The sequence below is a fragment of the Phocoena sinus genome, chromosome 19 (genome assembly GCF_008692025.1).
Source record: "Phocoena sinus isolate mPhoSin1 chromosome 19, mPhoSin1.pri, whole genome shotgun sequence".
Classification (NCBI taxonomy): Eukaryota; Metazoa; Chordata; class Mammalia; order Artiodactyla; family Phocoenidae; genus Phocoena; species Phocoena sinus.
In genome coordinates this window covers 1,250,583-1,267,102 of record NC_045781.1, presented here as the reverse complement: position 1 = coordinate 1,267,102, position 16,520 = coordinate 1,250,583, and the positions used below count along the sequence as shown (strand labels likewise).

Genomic DNA, 16,520 nt, shown 5'->3' with positions numbered 1-16,520 from the left:
AAAGAGAAGCCAGTGCAAGGAGAAGCCTGCGCACCGCAATGAAGAGTAGCCTCTGCTCACCACAACTAGAGAAAGCCTGTGCTTAGCAACAAAGACCCAACACAGCCAAAAATAAAATAAAATTTATTAAAAAAAAACAAAAAACAAAAAAATAAAATTAACAAAACAACAACAACAAAAAACAACCCAATCGAGAAATGGACAAAATGGGAATTCCCTGGCAGTACATAGATGGCCAACAGGCACATGAAAAGATGCTCAACATCACTAATTATTAGAGAAATGCAGATGAAAACTACAATGAAGTACCACGTCACACTGGTCAGAATGGCCATCATCAAGAAGTCTACAAATAATACATGCTGGAGAGGGTGTGGAGAAAACGGAAGCCTTCTACACTGTTGGTGGGAATTAAATTGGTGCAGCCACTGTGGAGAACAGTATGGAGGTTCCTTAAAAAACTAAATATAAGAGCTGTCATATGATCCAACAATCCCACTCCTGGGCATACATCTGGAGAAAACTCTAATTGGAAAAGATAGTGCACCGCTATGTTCATAGCAGCACTATATACAATCACCAGGGCATGGAACCAACCCAAGTGTCCATCTATAGATGAATGGATAAAGATGTATATAAGTTAGGAGTATGGGATTAACAGATACACACCACTATATATAAATAGATAAACAATAGGATTTACTGTATAGCATAGTGAACCATATTCATTATCCTGTAATAACTTGCAATGGAAAAGAATCTGAAAGAGAATATGTTTTACATATATAATTTTGTAAAATATATGTATATATTTTACATATTTTGATAGATGTACTGCAAAGCAATTCAGTACACCAGAAACTAACACAACATTGTAAATCAACTATATGACCATAAAGACATTGTTTAAGAAAATACACATACCAAACAAAAGTATTAAAATAGATATGAAAATTTTTCCTTTTTACAAGATCCTCAGCAAGTGAAAGGAGAGCCCAGTCTACAAGCATGATAGGAACCTACTAAAGAATAAACTATTAGGCTATTTCTTGGGGTGGTACTATCAGAGTCTGACTTGGGATGGAAAGGGCTTTGAGCCAGGGTTGCCAGTTCAGGATGTGTAGTGAATTCCATCAGTGACCTCATTCTATCCACGTGCTCCCCATCTCCTCCAATACTGCCACCCCAGCCCTCCCTACAGAGAGAAGGTGCCCACCGACTCCTCACCTGTTCCACCTTGCCCTTCCTGCCAACGCCCTGAGTTCTGCCTCCTGCCATGGTCTTAACGGGATAACCCCCATCCCGGCCAGAAGAATTCCGTATGGGTGGGGGAATCTTGTGTGATGGGGCTGCCAAGAACACCTCAGTGGACCGTACCAGTCACTGCAGGTCTGGGTTGGTCCGGATGGCAGTCACCCTTGGGATGAGGTTGGCACTGGAGACGGCCAGGTCTGTGCACAAGTCCTAGAAGGAAACAGAAGGGGAAAGCTGAGGGGACCAAGCAGGTTCTGGATACAGGTGGAGTTAGAGGGAGGAGAAACTGTCCTGGACTGCTCATTTCTTTTTATATGCCCCTCATCCTGGCTGGAAGGTCTCCCCCTTTCCTCCCAAGAATTCTGTCCCTTCATCCTGGATGGAAGGTCTCCCCCTTTCCTCCCAAGAATTCTGTCCCTTCATCCTGGATGGAAGGTCTCCCATTTCCTCCCAAGAATTCTGCCGCGCACTGCCTTTCTCCTCCATCCTGCGACTGCTTTCCCATTATTCCCTCAGCATCACCGGCTCGAAAGGGGGTTCTTATAAATGTACCCGACTTCTGTACTGATGCAGGAGCCCTTCAAGAATCTCCCGAGTGAACTCGCTTTTTATCGGTAAACCGCCTTACCACCCGCCCGCTTCCCCTCCTCTCCGCCCCTCCTGCCTGCTCCAGGCTGCCAGCGGAGGGAGGGCGCCCACTTTCTGCCGCCTCCCCGGGGAGCCGGGGTCCTGTGAGCAAGTCTCTGCTTGGCACGCGTTTGCGCGGCTCCCGCCGGACACAAGCCACAGCGGGCGGGCCGGAGCGCTCCGAAACAGCCGGCGCGGAAAAGGGACCATTCTTACCGGGACAAGCGTGCGTGCGCTTCCAGCAAGTCCAGGGCTCCCGCGACCGGGATGCTCCGGCCGGGACAGCCTCCCTCCCCGGCGAAGGAGGGACGCCGAACCGTGAGTCCCGCGAGCCCAGCCTTCCTGCGCATGGTCGGGAGAGCCAGTGCCGGAGGACTCGGCCAGGAAGTGACAGCAGGAGGAACCGTCCGCGGCCAGGAAAGCGATGCAGCAGCGGGAGGACACCACGTGGTAGCACGCCAGGCGGTAGCGGACGTTGAAGCGTGGCGTGCGTTGAAGCCGGAAGAATTCAGGGTGGTGGTAAGGTGCGGCTGGAGCGGGGCCGGGGCGGGGCGCGGTCCCTGCCCATCAGGCCGGCGGCTGGGTCCCCGCCTGAGGAGCTAGCAGCCCAGAGGCGGGGAGCAACCGGCACCGCCTCCACTCTTTATAAGTGTTTATGAATGAGCCCTTACGTCACGGGGGTAAACCATCGCGGCGCCGGAGGGGTGGCGTGCGGGCCTGGACACATCTGCGCCCTCTTGGCCGCCCTCGCTTCTCTCGCAGCCCCTGCCGCCCGTCTGCCTGTGTTCCTCTATCATAGGAGCGTTTAAGTAATGGGGTGTTAGGGTCCCGTGAAGCCCCCAAATTGAGCGAATTCGGGGATGACCTCCCCCAAGAAGGCAAGGAACGTCCGTGAAGCCTGCTGACGTAGACCTCCTTTGGGCATTACCTAATTTGGGGGAGGAGAAGGCGGGAGCCGCTCCCGGGTACAGCCCGCCAGAAGATGCAGGCCGGGGCAGACAGGGCCGCGCAGAGCTCCCCGGACACTCTCACGTGTTCAAGGCGGACCCTTGTGCCCCGGGTCTGGTGGGGGCGCCTTTTTGCCAGTGTAGGGAGAGAGCCGGAACAATTCTGGGTCTCATATATAGAAGAAACAGGTCCATGACTGCAAGGGGGTAAGCCGCGGTCCTGGAAGGAATGCGCCCCGACCCCCATTTCCGATGTTAGTCCTAATTCAGTGCGAACGGTGGAAGCAGACCCTCACCCTCTAGCCCCAAGCCCCCGGGCCCGAGCAGTACTAGGATTGTCACTGCGTATGGAAGCAGAAATTCGGGGGGTGTCCAAAATAAGAGACTAGGATAAACGACTCCCATGCTGGGTTTTGTTTTGTTAAACTTTTTAAATGGAAACGGCGCATTTATTATTATTTTTCTCGGCCTATGTGAGGATATTAGTGTTACTGTCAAATTCCGGCAGAATTTTTGGAAGCTGCATGCAAGGATGTCTGACCAGATCGTTAGCCTCGTTCTGAGGTGGGGCTCCGGAGACGCGTGGAGGGGGCACGTTTTGTGGACAAGATCGTCAGTTCCGGGGAACCTGGTGGGGTGAGCTTCTTGGGGGAGCGCAAGTCCGAGCTGGGGAGGTGAGAGAGGTTCGTTCTTCCAGGGCGCTAGGCTGACTGACTGGGAGCCCCCAGCTGGTGATTTTCCAGCGCGGACTTGGGGCGCTGGAAGGACCGTGCACAGCACAGCCCAGGGCAGAGAACACTTATACACACACACACACACACACACGCACACCCCAAATCCAGAACATGGCAAATTCTGATGGGCAAACGACAGAGCAACTTCAACAAATGAATGGCCCAAGAATTTTTAAAAATGAAGTGATATCTATAAGTGAATTGAGACTTCCCAGATACATCTACTAAAAGTCATATAGATCCGTTTTGGATCTGACTGCCTTAAAGAACAAACATATTTTTGGGAAAATTGAAAAAGAAACTGAACACTGAAAAAAAATATATATTTTAAAATGTATTTATTTATTTTTGGCTGCACTGGGTCTTCGTTGCTGTGCGCTGGCTTTCTCTAGTTGCAGAGAGCATGGGCTTCTCATTACAGTGGCATCTCTTGTTGCTGAGCATGGACTCTAGGCACGTGGGCTTCAGTAGTTGTGGCACACGGGCTCAGTAGTTGTGGCTCATGGGATCTAGAGCACAGGTCAGTAGTTGTGGTGCATGGGCTTAGTTGCTCTGCCACATGTGGGATCTTCCCAGACCAGGGAGAGAACCCGTGTCCCCTGCATTAGCAGGTGAATTCTTAACCACTGCGCCACCAGGAAAGTCCTGAAAATATATTTTTAACAACTCAAAATTTTGTCTGAAAGTTATTAGGATTATGAAAGAGTCCTTACGTTTTGGAAGTACATTCTGAGGAGATTAGGCATTGAATGACAAGATGTTGGGATTATAAGTAACACAACCCAGTTATATGCGTGAGGACAGGTGAAACAAGAATGGCCATGAGTTGATCAATAATGATGGGGTTGAGACTTCCCTGGTGGTAAAGTGGTTAAGAATCCGCCTGATAATTCAGGGGACATGGGTTTGAGCCCCTGTCTGGGAAGATCCCACATGCCACGGAGCAACTAAGTCCATGCGTCACAACTACTGTGCCTGCGCTCTAGAGCCTGTGAGCCACAACTACTGAAGCCCACGTGCCACAACTACTGAAGCCCAAGCACTTAGAGTCTGTGCTCCGCAATAAGAGAAGCCACTGCAATGAGAAGCCTGCACACTGCAACAAAGAGTAGCCCCCACTCACCACAACTAGAGAAAGCCTGTGTGCAGCAACAAAGACCCAGTGCAGCCAAAAATAAATAAATAAAACCAATTACTTAATTAATTAATTTTAAAAAAAAAGAGTTGTCATTTCCAAATTATTTTACTATGTTTTACTCATATATATTCCTGAGGTTATTTGTGACCACTCCATCAGCATGGTGGAAATACATTATAATATTGTGCTACTGCACACTCTTCCCAAATCCATGTTTAGTGCCATCCTTTTGGCAACTTGAAATTGGCCAGGATGGGCATAGATACACCAGAAAAACGGACAAAAACTCTACAAAATGGGCCTTGTTTATTTGAATGGCTAGACTTACGAAAGTGGTGGAGAATATGTTAGGAAGGTAGACAACGCTTGAAAGTATATAGCCTCTGGGAGTGTTACACTCCCAGAATAGCAACAAACAATTGAGAAAATATTCTGATAGTAATAATACTTCCTTTTAGTAAAGATGACACATCACTGCTGAGGAATGAGTGAAGTTCCAAACCTGTCTTTGTTAGACATATGTCTTTTACTTATTAATGGAAAAGGAAACATCAGCCAACATCCATTTCAAAATAAGCAACTGGTAGTAACAGTCATTAAAGAAGATATACAAGTGGCAAATAATCAGGAAAAAAATGCTGGACATCATGAACATCAGAGAACTGCAATTAAAATCACAGTGAGATGCTATTACACCCCTGTTAAAACAGCTAAAATTAAACAGACTGACAATACCGAGTATTGGCAGGATGTGGAGGAATAGGAGCTCTCATATACTGTTGGTGGGAACACAGACGGGTCCAACCAGTTTAGATCACAATTTGGCCGTTTGTTAAATATTGAAACATTCACATACTCTGAAGTAGTGGCACAAGAGAATTAAAACACATATTCATATAAAGAACTGTATGCCTATGTTCATTGCAGCTTTATTTCTAACAACATCAAACTGGAAACAACCCAACTGCCCATTAGCAGATGGATGGATAAACACATAGTAGCATATCCATAGACAAGAATACTACTCAACAGTAAAAAAATGAACTATTCATACAAGCAACATTGATGAATTTCAAAATAATTAGGCAGTACGAAAAATATCAAAAAAAAAAAAGAGCAAACACTTTTATACTTCAATTCAACTAAAATTCTAGACAATGCAAACTAATTTATTGTTGAAGGCAGTAAATCACTGGACTCCTGTAGGCTTGGGAAGGGCAACGAGAGATTGTAAAGGGGCATGAGGTAAATCATGGTTATGTTCATTATCGTGATTCTGTTGGTTTTATGGGTTTATACATATGGCAAAAATTTTCAAACTATACACCTTAAATATGTATAGGTTACTGCATGTCAATTATGCCTCAATAAAGATTCTAAAATAAATGGTTCAAAATAAAAAAAATCTGGACCTCCCCCTCTTTCTGGAAACCAGAAAGTTTAACAACTCAATATTGACTTCACTCTATTTTTTCCCTTTCCGTGGGAAGGGCAGCCCTGAATCAGTGCTGGAAATATGGGCAAGCAATGGAGGCCCCTGCAGTCTGGGACAACAGGACCACTGGCTGGACCACAAAAGACACATCCCTGGACAACAGGATCTCCATTCTCTGTTCTCATTTCCCTGCCTTTACAGTAACGGACTTGAGTTGACCAGCCCAGAAAGACAATGAGAATTCACAAAACCTTTAGATTGTTTGCTGACAATGAATTCAGCTATAGGAGGTACACAGCCTTTGGAGGGTCTGTGATTCCTCACAGCCATAGTCACTGGAAGATTTATGGACACACATTAGAAGAGGCACAATCCATTTAATTTGCTGCATGCTCTTCCACTGACTATTAATCCCAACCAGGATTTCACTACCAAGTATGGTTGAAACGCGGCTCCTGTAGTGTGAGGAGGGATACCAGTCCACAGAATTATGAACATCAGGACACTTGGTTCCTTTGGAGAACCCAGTGAAAAGCTTCCCCTCAACAGTGCTGGGCATTATAGGACACCCTCTGGGAATATGAGACAAAGTCATGGCAGTCCCAAAGGCCCTGGAGCTTGCCAAAGTAAGTGACCCCTCCTCAGGGTAACCTGTGGTCATACAATATGTAGACTGCCAGGTCCCAAATTAGGACCACAAAGCATTATTTTAGTTCCTAGGAGGTCTTGGGGAGCAATGCAAATTAGGCTAAAACTAGAATGAAAACTATTCTCCTGTCATTATACTGTCCCTGCTGAGGCACAAGAGGCTGAGGACCCATCCCTTCATACAAACAGGCCAATTCTGTTTTCCACCCACCCCCCGCAGTGAATACAACCCCTGAGATTAAAGGTAGATTAAACAATAAGACCTTTATTGCTACACAAACCAGAGCAATGGTGGGGGGAGGGGGCAAGGCAATTACCAGTTGGTGACTTTGAGGCAGGAATATCAACCACAAATGTCATGTGAAACCAACAATTTTGATGAAGGGTCAGACTCATACTTAATCAACTGGAAATAGGAAAATGTAAGGGCACAGACTACTCAAGATTTCCTCCAGGGAATAGGAGAGAGCACAGACATCTGCCTTGTGTTAGCACATCAGGGTGACCAATGAAATACTGTGCAAGGCAGGAGGGGTGAGGTGGGTTCTACCAGAGAAAATATCAGAGATGTAACTCTGACAAGGGCCCTGGGGAGTTTAGAACATGGAATGTAGCTCCTGTAAGCTTCACAGGTCCCTGGAACTCATTGGGAATTTCACCCCTCTGGAAAGTGGGAGGTATGAGGTTCAATTTCAAGGCAGACGGCTCCCTCACAGAAGCTGTCTAGTGCTATTATAATGATTGAGGAGACAGCAATTCCTTGAGGTCTAAGGCCTTTCTCAGAGTGTGGACTTCCTGGTACTAAACAATGTTAGCTGTTTGGAGTAAAGGATTTCCCATACTTCCTGTGTTCATGGGGCCTCTCCCTGGTGTGAAATTTTCGGTGGAGATTGAGGCTGGAGCGCTGGCTAAAGGATTTCCCACATTCGCCACATTCATAAGGCCTTTCTCCAGTGTGAACTACCTGGTGTTGAATAAGGACAGACTTTTGCCTGAAGGATTTTCCACACTGCCCACACTCATAAGGCCTTGCCCCAGTGTGAATACTGCAGTGCTGAATAAGGCTGGTGCTTCTACTAAAGGATTTCCCACACTCGCCACATTTATAAGGCCTTTCTCCAGTGTGAATTCTCTGGTGTTTAGTGAAGATGGCTCTTCTGCTAAAGGACTTCCCACACTGGCCACACTCAAAGGGCCTTGTTCTACTATGAATTCGCTGGTGTTCAACGAGGCTGTAGCTTTGTCTGAAAGACTGCCCACATTCAGCACACTCATAAGGCCTTTCTCCAGTGTGACTTCTGTTGTGCCGATTGAGTTTGGATTTGGATCCAAAGGCTTTCCCACATGCCCCACACTCATAAGGCCTTTCACTAGTGTGAACTCTCTGGTGTCTAATGAGAGTGGCTCTTTGGCTAAAGGATTTCCCACACTAGACACACACAAAAGGCCTTGCTGTGGTGTGAATTCTCCGGCGTTGAACAAGCGTGAAACATTGTCTAAAGAATTTGCCACATTCACTGCACTCATAAGGCTTTTCTCCAGTGTGGGTTCTCTGGTGCCGAACAAGATTGGATTTGCACCCAAAGGCTTTTCCACATTCCTCACACCCATAAGGCCTTTCTCCACTGTGAATTCTGCAGTGTTCAATAAGATTGGAGCACTGACTAAAGGATTTTCCACACTCGCCACATTTATAAGGCCTTTCTCCAGTGTGAACTCTCTGGTGTATAATGAGGGTGGCTCTTTGCCTAAAAGATTTTCCACATTCACTGCACTCATAAGGCCTTTCTCCAGTGTGGACTCTCTGGAGCTGAACAAGTGAGTACTTACAGTGCAAGGCTTTCCCATATTTGCTAGACTCATAAACCCTTTTCCTAGTAGAGACACTTGGGTGGTAAACAAGACTCTGTAGCTGGAAGCTTTCCCACATTCACACAACTTGTAATGACTTTTCCTACCATGAAAGGCCTCCCCACACTTGGTGATTTTGTTGAGTTTCTCACAAGTGGGAGTGATCTGGTGCTGGAGAAGACCCAAAGTAGCTGGGAAGTCCTTTCCAACCTTCCTACAGGTGAAGGGATGCCCTGACACATGGAATATGCAACTCTTTACAAATGATGCCCTATCCATGTCACTTTTCTTTGCACTGAAATGCTTCTGAAGCTGTCGTAGGTTTGCACATGCCCCAGTCAAGTATGGTTTCTGCCCAGGTAGGTAAGCCAAGTGCAAAATGTCTTTCAGGATTGGGACATATTTCTCACAAGGGTGAGCCTTCTGGCTGATTGGACCTACCTTTGGAGTCCTGACCTGTGACAAAACTTCTAGGGAAACATTTTGCTCAGAAGGTGTCTCTTTCTTCTCTGTTCCATGCAAACAAACTGAAAGAAGAGAAATATTTGTGAATCATGCTGATTATGGTGGGAGAGTATTAATCATGTTCTTTTTTAAGCTTTCTGTATAATATGATGTTTTGACATCTTAAAAAACCTTCACGGGCTTCCCTGGTGGCGCAGTGGTTGAGAGTCTGCCTGCCGATGCAGGGGATACAGGTTCGTGCCCCAGTCTGGGAAGATCCCCCATGCCGCGGGGCAGCTGGGCCCGTGAGCCATGGCTGCTGAGCCTGCGAGTCTAGAGCCTGTGCTCTGCAATGGGAGAGGCCACAACAGTGAGAGACCCGCGTACCGCCAAAAAAAAAACCCCCCAAAAAACAAAAAACCTTCATGGCCAGGGAAACAGTGGACTTGAACACTATAAACCAAATGTATCTAACAGACATATATAGAACATTTCATCGAATACAGAACATACTCTACTCAAGAGTGCAGGGAAAATTCTCCAGGATAGATCATATGGTAGCCTACAAAACAAGTCTTAACCAATTTAAGAAAACTGAAATCATATCAAATATCTTTTCTGACCAAAATAAGATAAACATAGAAAATAATGACAGGAGGAGAATGGGAAGATTCACAAATATGTGGAAATTAAATAACACACTCTTGAACAACCAATGAGTTAAAGATGAAATCAAAAGGGAAATCAAAAAATATATTGAGACAAATGAAAATGGAAACACAAAATACCAAAACTTACGGGACCCAGCAAAAGCAGTTCTAAAAGGGGAAGGTTTTATAGCAGATACATATCTACACTAAGAAAAAAAGAAAGATTGTAAACACACTATCTTCACACTTCAAAGACGAGAAAAAGAACAAACTAAGCACAATGTTATCAGAAGGAGGGAAACAGTAAAGATAAAAGTGGAAATAAACAAAAAAGAGACTAGAAAAACAATAGAAAAGATCAAAACTAAGATTTTTTTGAAAAAGATAAAATTGACAAACCTCTTAGACTAAGAAAAAAAAGAGAGGACTCAAATAAATAAAATTATAAATGAAAGAGGAAACATTACCATTGATCCCACAGAAATACGAGGATCATAAGACACTACTATGAATAATTATACACCAACAAATTGGATAACCTAGAAGAAATGGATACGTTCCTAGAAATATACAACCTACCAAGATTTAATTTTGAAGAAATAGAAAATCAAAGACCAATAATGAGTAAGGATATTGGATCAGTAATAATAAACCTCCCCCAAAAGAAAATCCCAGTGTTTGCTGGTTTCACTGGTAAATTCTATGAAACATTTAATACCAATCGTCAAAAAAACTGAAGAGGAGGGAACACATCAAAACTCATTTTACAAAGCCAGTATCACCCTTACACCAAAGTCAGATAAGAACACTACAACACAAGAAAATCAAAGGCCAATATCCCTGATGAACATAGATGCAAAAATCCTCAACAAAATACAGTAAACCAAATTCAACAGCACATTAAAAGTTTCATACAGGGCTTTTCTGGTGGTGCAGTGGTTAAGAATCTGCCTGCCAATGCAAGGGACACGGGTTCGAGCCCTGGCCTGGGAAGATCCCACATGCCACAAAGCAACTAAGCATGTGTGCCACAACTACTGAGCCTGAGCTCTAAAGACCACAAGCCACAACTACTGAGCCCATGTGCCACAACTACTGAAGCCTGTGCGCCTAGAGCCCGTGCTCCACAACAAGAGAAGCCACAACAATGAGAAGTCCGTGCACCACAACGAAGAGTAGCCCCTGCTCACCGCAACTAGAGAAAGCCCACACACAGCAACAAACACCCTACACAGCCAAAAATAAATAAATAAATAAATTTATTTTTTAAAAAAGTATCATACAGCATGTTCAACTGGGATTTACCTTTGGGATGCAAAGCCATTTCAGCAAATACAATAAACGTGATATACCACATTAATAGAAAGAAGAATAAAAATCAGATAGCTGCTGAGCTTGCACGTCCAGAGCCTGTGCTCCACAATGGGAGAGGCCACAACAGTGAGAGGCCCGTGTACCACAAAAAAAAAAAAGAAAAAAAAAAAAGAAACTAAGAACCAATTCCTTTTACGATGATAAAAAGACAAACAAAAAACACCCTTAGGAAGAGATTTAAACATGGAGGTGAAAGGATCTTTACACTGAAAACTATAAAACATTGATGAAAAATATTAAAGACAGAACTAAATGGCAAGAGGTCTTCTGTTCATGGATTGGAAAAATTAATATTCTTAAATATACTACCCAAAGCTATCTACAGACTCAATGCAACCCTTTTCAAAATGTCAATGGCATTTTTCACTGAAGTAGAAAAAAAATCCTAAAATTCATATGGAACCACAAAAGACCCTGAATAGCCAAGGCATTCTTAAGCAAGAAGAACAAACCTAGAGGCATCACACTTCTTTTTTTTTTTTTTTTTTTTTTTTGCTGTACACCGGTCTCTCACTGTTGTGGCGTACAGGCTCCGGACGCACAGGCTCAGCAGCCATGGCTCACGGGCCCAGCTGCTCCGTGGCATGTGGGATCTTCCCGGACCGGGGCATGAACCCATGTCCCCTGCATCGGCAGGCGGACTCTCAACAACTGCGCCACAAGGGAAGCCCCACCACACTTCTTGATTTCAAATTATATATATTACAAAGCTACAGTAATCAAAATAGTATAGTACTGGCATAAAAACAGACACATAGACCAATGGAACAGAATAGAGAGCACAGAAATAACCCTCTGCATATATGGTCAACTAATGTTTGCGAAGGGGGCCAAGAATACAAACTAGAAAAGGGTAGCCTGTTCAATAAGTGGTGCTGGGAAAACTTGATATCTACATGCAAAAGAATGAAATTGGACCCTTACCTTACACCATACACAAAAACAACTCAAAATGGATTAAAAACTTACATGTAAAAAAAACCCAAAAAACTTACATGTAAACTCAATATCAAAGAAAACAAACAAACAGCCCAATTAAAAAATGAGCAGAGGATGTAAATGGACTTTTTTCCAAAGAAGACATACAGATGGCCAACAGACACATGAAACAATGTTCAACATCACTAACCATCAAGGAAATGCAAATCAAACCACATGAGGTATCACCTCACACCTCTCAGAATGGCTGTTACCAAGACAACAAATAACAAGTGCTGGTGAGGCTGTGGAGAAAAGGGAACCCTTATGCACTATTGGTGGGAATGTAAATTGTTGCAGCCACTATGGAAAACAATATGGGGACTCCTCAAAAAATTAAAAATAGAACTACCATACAATCCAGCAATTCCACCTCTGGGTACTTCTCTGAACAAAACAAAAACACTAATTTGAAAAGATATATGCACCCCTCTGTTCATTGCAGCATTATTTACAATAGTTAAGATATGGAAGCAACCTAAGTGTTCTTACCACACACACACACACACACACACACACCAATTAATAATGATGATAATAATAATAAAGGGGTGGGAGGCGGTGGATATGTTTATGGTCTTGATGTTGGTGATGGTTTCAAGGATGTATACTTATTCCCAAACTTATTGAGTTGTATCCAGGAAACGTGTACACTTTTTAAAATGTCAGTCATTCCTTAGTACAATGGTTTAAGTATAATGGTTTAAATATAAATAAATAAATAACTTTTAACATTTACTAAAAGGGACCAATGGTCAAACTTCGTAAACGTAATTATTAGTGGGGCTCAAATTATATGTGAGGATTCCACTACTTTTTTGGCCACACAGCATGCAGGATCTTAATTCCCCGACCAGGGATCAAACCCACACCCCCTGCAGTGGAAGGACAGAGTCTTAACCACAGGACAGTCAGGGAAGTCCCAGGATTACACTATTTTTACACACCATAACTGTATACTCTTAGGAATGTATCTAAATACAAAACAGAGAAAAATAGGTATGTCTCACTTGAACTGTAGCCTTTCTTAAATTTTCCAATGTCATAGCACCCAAAACTATCCCATATTGGGCACAGCTGCTCTAACATGCTGAATAATAATTTTAAATTAACATAAGTCTTTGACACAAATTGACTTAATAAAATGGTACCTCACAGGCCACCCAGTTAAAATAGGTAATATAGCCCAATGTATGTTAAAACAGGGCCTTCAAGGATGAAAACTTACTATAGAAAATCTGATAAATGAAGGGGTGATTATCCTCACTGCTTTTCCATTCTAAAGCCCAATTATGTCTGTCCTTAAATCTGGAAAAATTAAAGGTGCCTCATGGTGGATTACTATAATATTGTGGTCCCATCCATCAGGACCCCATATCTAACATCAGTAAAAATTATATATCATATATACATATTGTTAAATACTAATTATAAATATTATTAAAATTACTGACTCAATCAGAACTCGGGACACCAGGTGTCATGGATCTGGACACATTCATTCTGCCAGGATGAGGGCAAACAAGGTGAGATGCTTTGTTTTAGGCTGGCTGCAAGACTCCTAAATCCGAGATCCTTCCCTGCAAGCTTGGTGCAACAGGATTTAGAACTACTTGGGGCGGGCAGTGCACACAGCTCAGCACTGGTACCCACAACACATATGCCAAGAAAGTGGGGAAGTTAGCAGAGCCCATCGTCTGTCTGTGGAAAGGGCAGGGCTGCCTCTGGGGGACAGAAGGTAAGATAGAGACCAGGACCCTTGGGTGAGGGCCTTACCCATTGAGGCTGTAAGTAAAAAGTTCTCCAGCATCACCTTGTGGTACAGGCATCTCTGAGCCTCATCAAGGAGCCCCCACTCCTCCTGCGAGAAGTAAATGGCCACGTCCTCAAAGGTCACACAGCCCTGCCAGGATGAGGACAGATCATTCCATGATCAACTTCTCTTCTAGGACCCAAGTTGCTTCACCCAGACGTCCGTCCCCTGCTCATCCTCCTTCCAGTGTTCCTACCTTAGAGGAAATATCAGGGCCTGGGGCCTCAGATACCTGCTCTCTTCTCATGGTATCAAGATCACTGTGTCTGCCCACACCAACAACAAGCACGTGGGCAGGGAGACGCCATCTAAACTCTGAGCCTGGCATTAGGACATATGTCCTCTTGTCAGGTAATTCCCCTGGAGTCCCAAATTGTGCCTCCCAGAGACAACCAAATGTGGGCTTGGGGTTTCTTCAGGGTCTCCAGGTCCATGGACTGGAAAAATCCCAGGACACAATCCCAGAGACAAAGGGTTGGTCAGGACCATTGAAGGCCTGGAATATCCTCCACTCACCTTTGTACAGTCCATAAGCACTTCTGTAGTCATGGGAGTCTGTAGGAAGAGGGAGGTCATTAGAGGGATGTAATCATGGCAGGCTCAGTAGGCTCAGGTCTCCCTGTACCCCTGTCCAGCCCTGGAGCAAGGTGACCTGGGATGACTGCATTATCTCTGAGTCTCTGTTCTTCGTGCTCTTACAACTGTATGATCTTGGATAAAAACTCAACCGCCCTGTGGCTCAGTGTTTTCATCCCCTTTCCAGTCTGTTCTTACTCTGAGCAACTTCTGGAAAATTTGAAAAGCCTAAGTCACACCATGTGCCTCTTCTATTCACAACCCTCCATACCATCCTGAGATTAAAACTCCTCAACTTGCCATTCCAAGTGGGAATGATTCTGGCTCAATCACCCCTCCACAACTTTACATAAACCGGTCCCTCTGCCTGTAACACTCTCCCAACATCTCATCACACTGTTTTTTAGATATGGGGACTCCACCCATGAGATCCTCACTCTTCTGGACACAGGGATCTATACTGCATAGACATGAGCAGGCGCCCCGCACTTGGGTCTATAGTGTCTGGTGGGGTGAGGGCGGTCAAGGCCCGTAGGACGAGCGTTTACCTGAGGAGGGTCCCTCGGCGCGGCCGCCGCCATCGGAGTCTGGGAGGAGCGGGGTCTTAGGTGGTGGGCGACAGAGACGGAACTCGTGTACAATCGTCATCTACCGCCGCGGCTCTGCAGACTCGCCGCTGTGCAGTGGGGACAACCTCTCCTCTAAAGCCTCCTCGCTCTGGTCACCCCGATCCTGACTCCGCTCTCCTAAAGTACTCGTATCGCTGTTGGACACTGGAGCAGCCATAGTGACTGCCACAACAGCGGCGCCGGAAGTCCCACCCACATTCTCTGGTCCGAACGAGAAAACGTCCTGCTTTCGGGCGTTCATTGGCTGCTAGTCTTGGCCCTCGGCCTCCGGTATTGTGGGTAGCGTAGTTCCCATGGCCCCACCAGCCACAGAGGAGGGCGCCCACACCGAGATCACGGAGTCCCGGAGGCCGTGTTAGGGCTCTATGGCCCGGGCGGCGGTCTACCCTGTGGGCCTGTACGGAGGTTGCCCGGAAAGTGTCCGGATGAGGGGTCGGCGACGCTTCGACCCCATATGGGAACCCCTACGCTGACCCGGGTGGTCGCGGGCTACATGGGAGGTCTTCCCCGGCGCGGGGGTTGGGGGAAGACACAGTCAGAACCCTTTGCGAAAAGTCCTGAGTTCCCTCCCTGGTGTGAGAGCCGCTCCCACCCCTCTCCGACGCCTGACCGCAAAACGGGCTCGTGATCTGACCAGATCAGGGTTGGCAGGTTTGGCTGCGCCTCCTGGGGTGTCGCCTGGAAAGGTCGGGAGTTGACTTTGTAGGCGAAAAGTTGAGACTCTGCCTCAAGGGCGTCAGGCGGGGACTCGGCTTTCGGAGAGCAGCGCGGACTTGTCGCTGGCGACCGGGGTGTGCGCTTGACCTCTGAAAGGGGAGGGGTGAGGACCTTCGTCCTGGGACCAGCAGTAGAGACCTCGCGCCTGAAGCCCAGAGGGGCCGGGGGAGACCGTCAGGGGGCTCCAGGTTGACCCTTCCCAGGAGGACTCTGGTGAACCCGGGAACCTCCACGGGGTCTGGAGGCCCTTTGAGCGTTCCTGCAGCTCCCTGCTCTCCCCCGGGGAAAGGCCCCAGGGCAACTCGTAGCCCGCATCTCTCCTGGACCGGCCGGCGCCCCCTGGCGGCTGCGTGTGAAAGTTGGGATTCGGCCCTTAGGTGAAAAGGGGGGACTGCGGCCAGGAATGGAGACTCAACCCCAAGGGGAGTGCCATTAAAGACTCCAAGGGGAGTGCCATTAAAGACGTCCACGGAGGTGTCCCCTCTCCCTGGATGTCTCCTCCGGCTCCCGCGCCCCCCTCCTCTCTGCCTGAGTCACTGTGAGCCCGCAGCCAGCGGGCACTGTAGGGTCCGGAGTTGCAGCCTGTCCCTCCTGCCACACCCACTGTGCCTAGGCCTCATTGTCCTCTCCAAGATGCGACCTCAGATCACACATGGCTTCGCTGCCTTGAAGTGCATGTGTTCCTGGAGGAAAAGAACTAACGGC

The 16,520-nt window shown here is 46.2% G+C and overlaps 1 protein-coding gene across 3 annotated transcripts; it reads right to left on the bottom strand.

The window, feature by feature from the left end:
• Positions 1–108: 108 nt before the first annotated feature.
• On the bottom strand, positions 109–15,301 carry LOC116743527 (zinc finger protein 549-like). 3 transcript variants are annotated; one of them, XM_032612051.1, is made up of 5 exons: positions 15,018–15,274; positions 14,410–14,448; positions 13,857–13,983; positions 9,076–9,161; positions 110–1,464 (listed from the first exon to the last, which is right to left on the bottom strand). In XM_032612051.1, exons 1-5 carry the CDS (start codon positions 15,048–15,050, stop codon positions 1,381–1,383), a joined length of 369 nt encoding a protein of 122 aa, XP_032467942.1. In that variant the 5' UTR covers positions 15,051–15,274; the 3' UTR covers positions 110–1,380. The 3 variants fall into 3 exon arrangements, with proteins under 3 accessions (XP_032467943.1, XP_032467942.1, XP_032467940.1); XM_032612052.1 differs by lacking the exon at positions 13,857–13,983 and having other exon boundaries at positions 109–1,464; positions 15,018–15,301; XM_032612049.1 differs by lacking the exon at positions 110–1,464 and having other exon boundaries at positions 4,726–9,161.
• Positions 15,302–16,520: the final 1,219 nt, after the last annotated feature.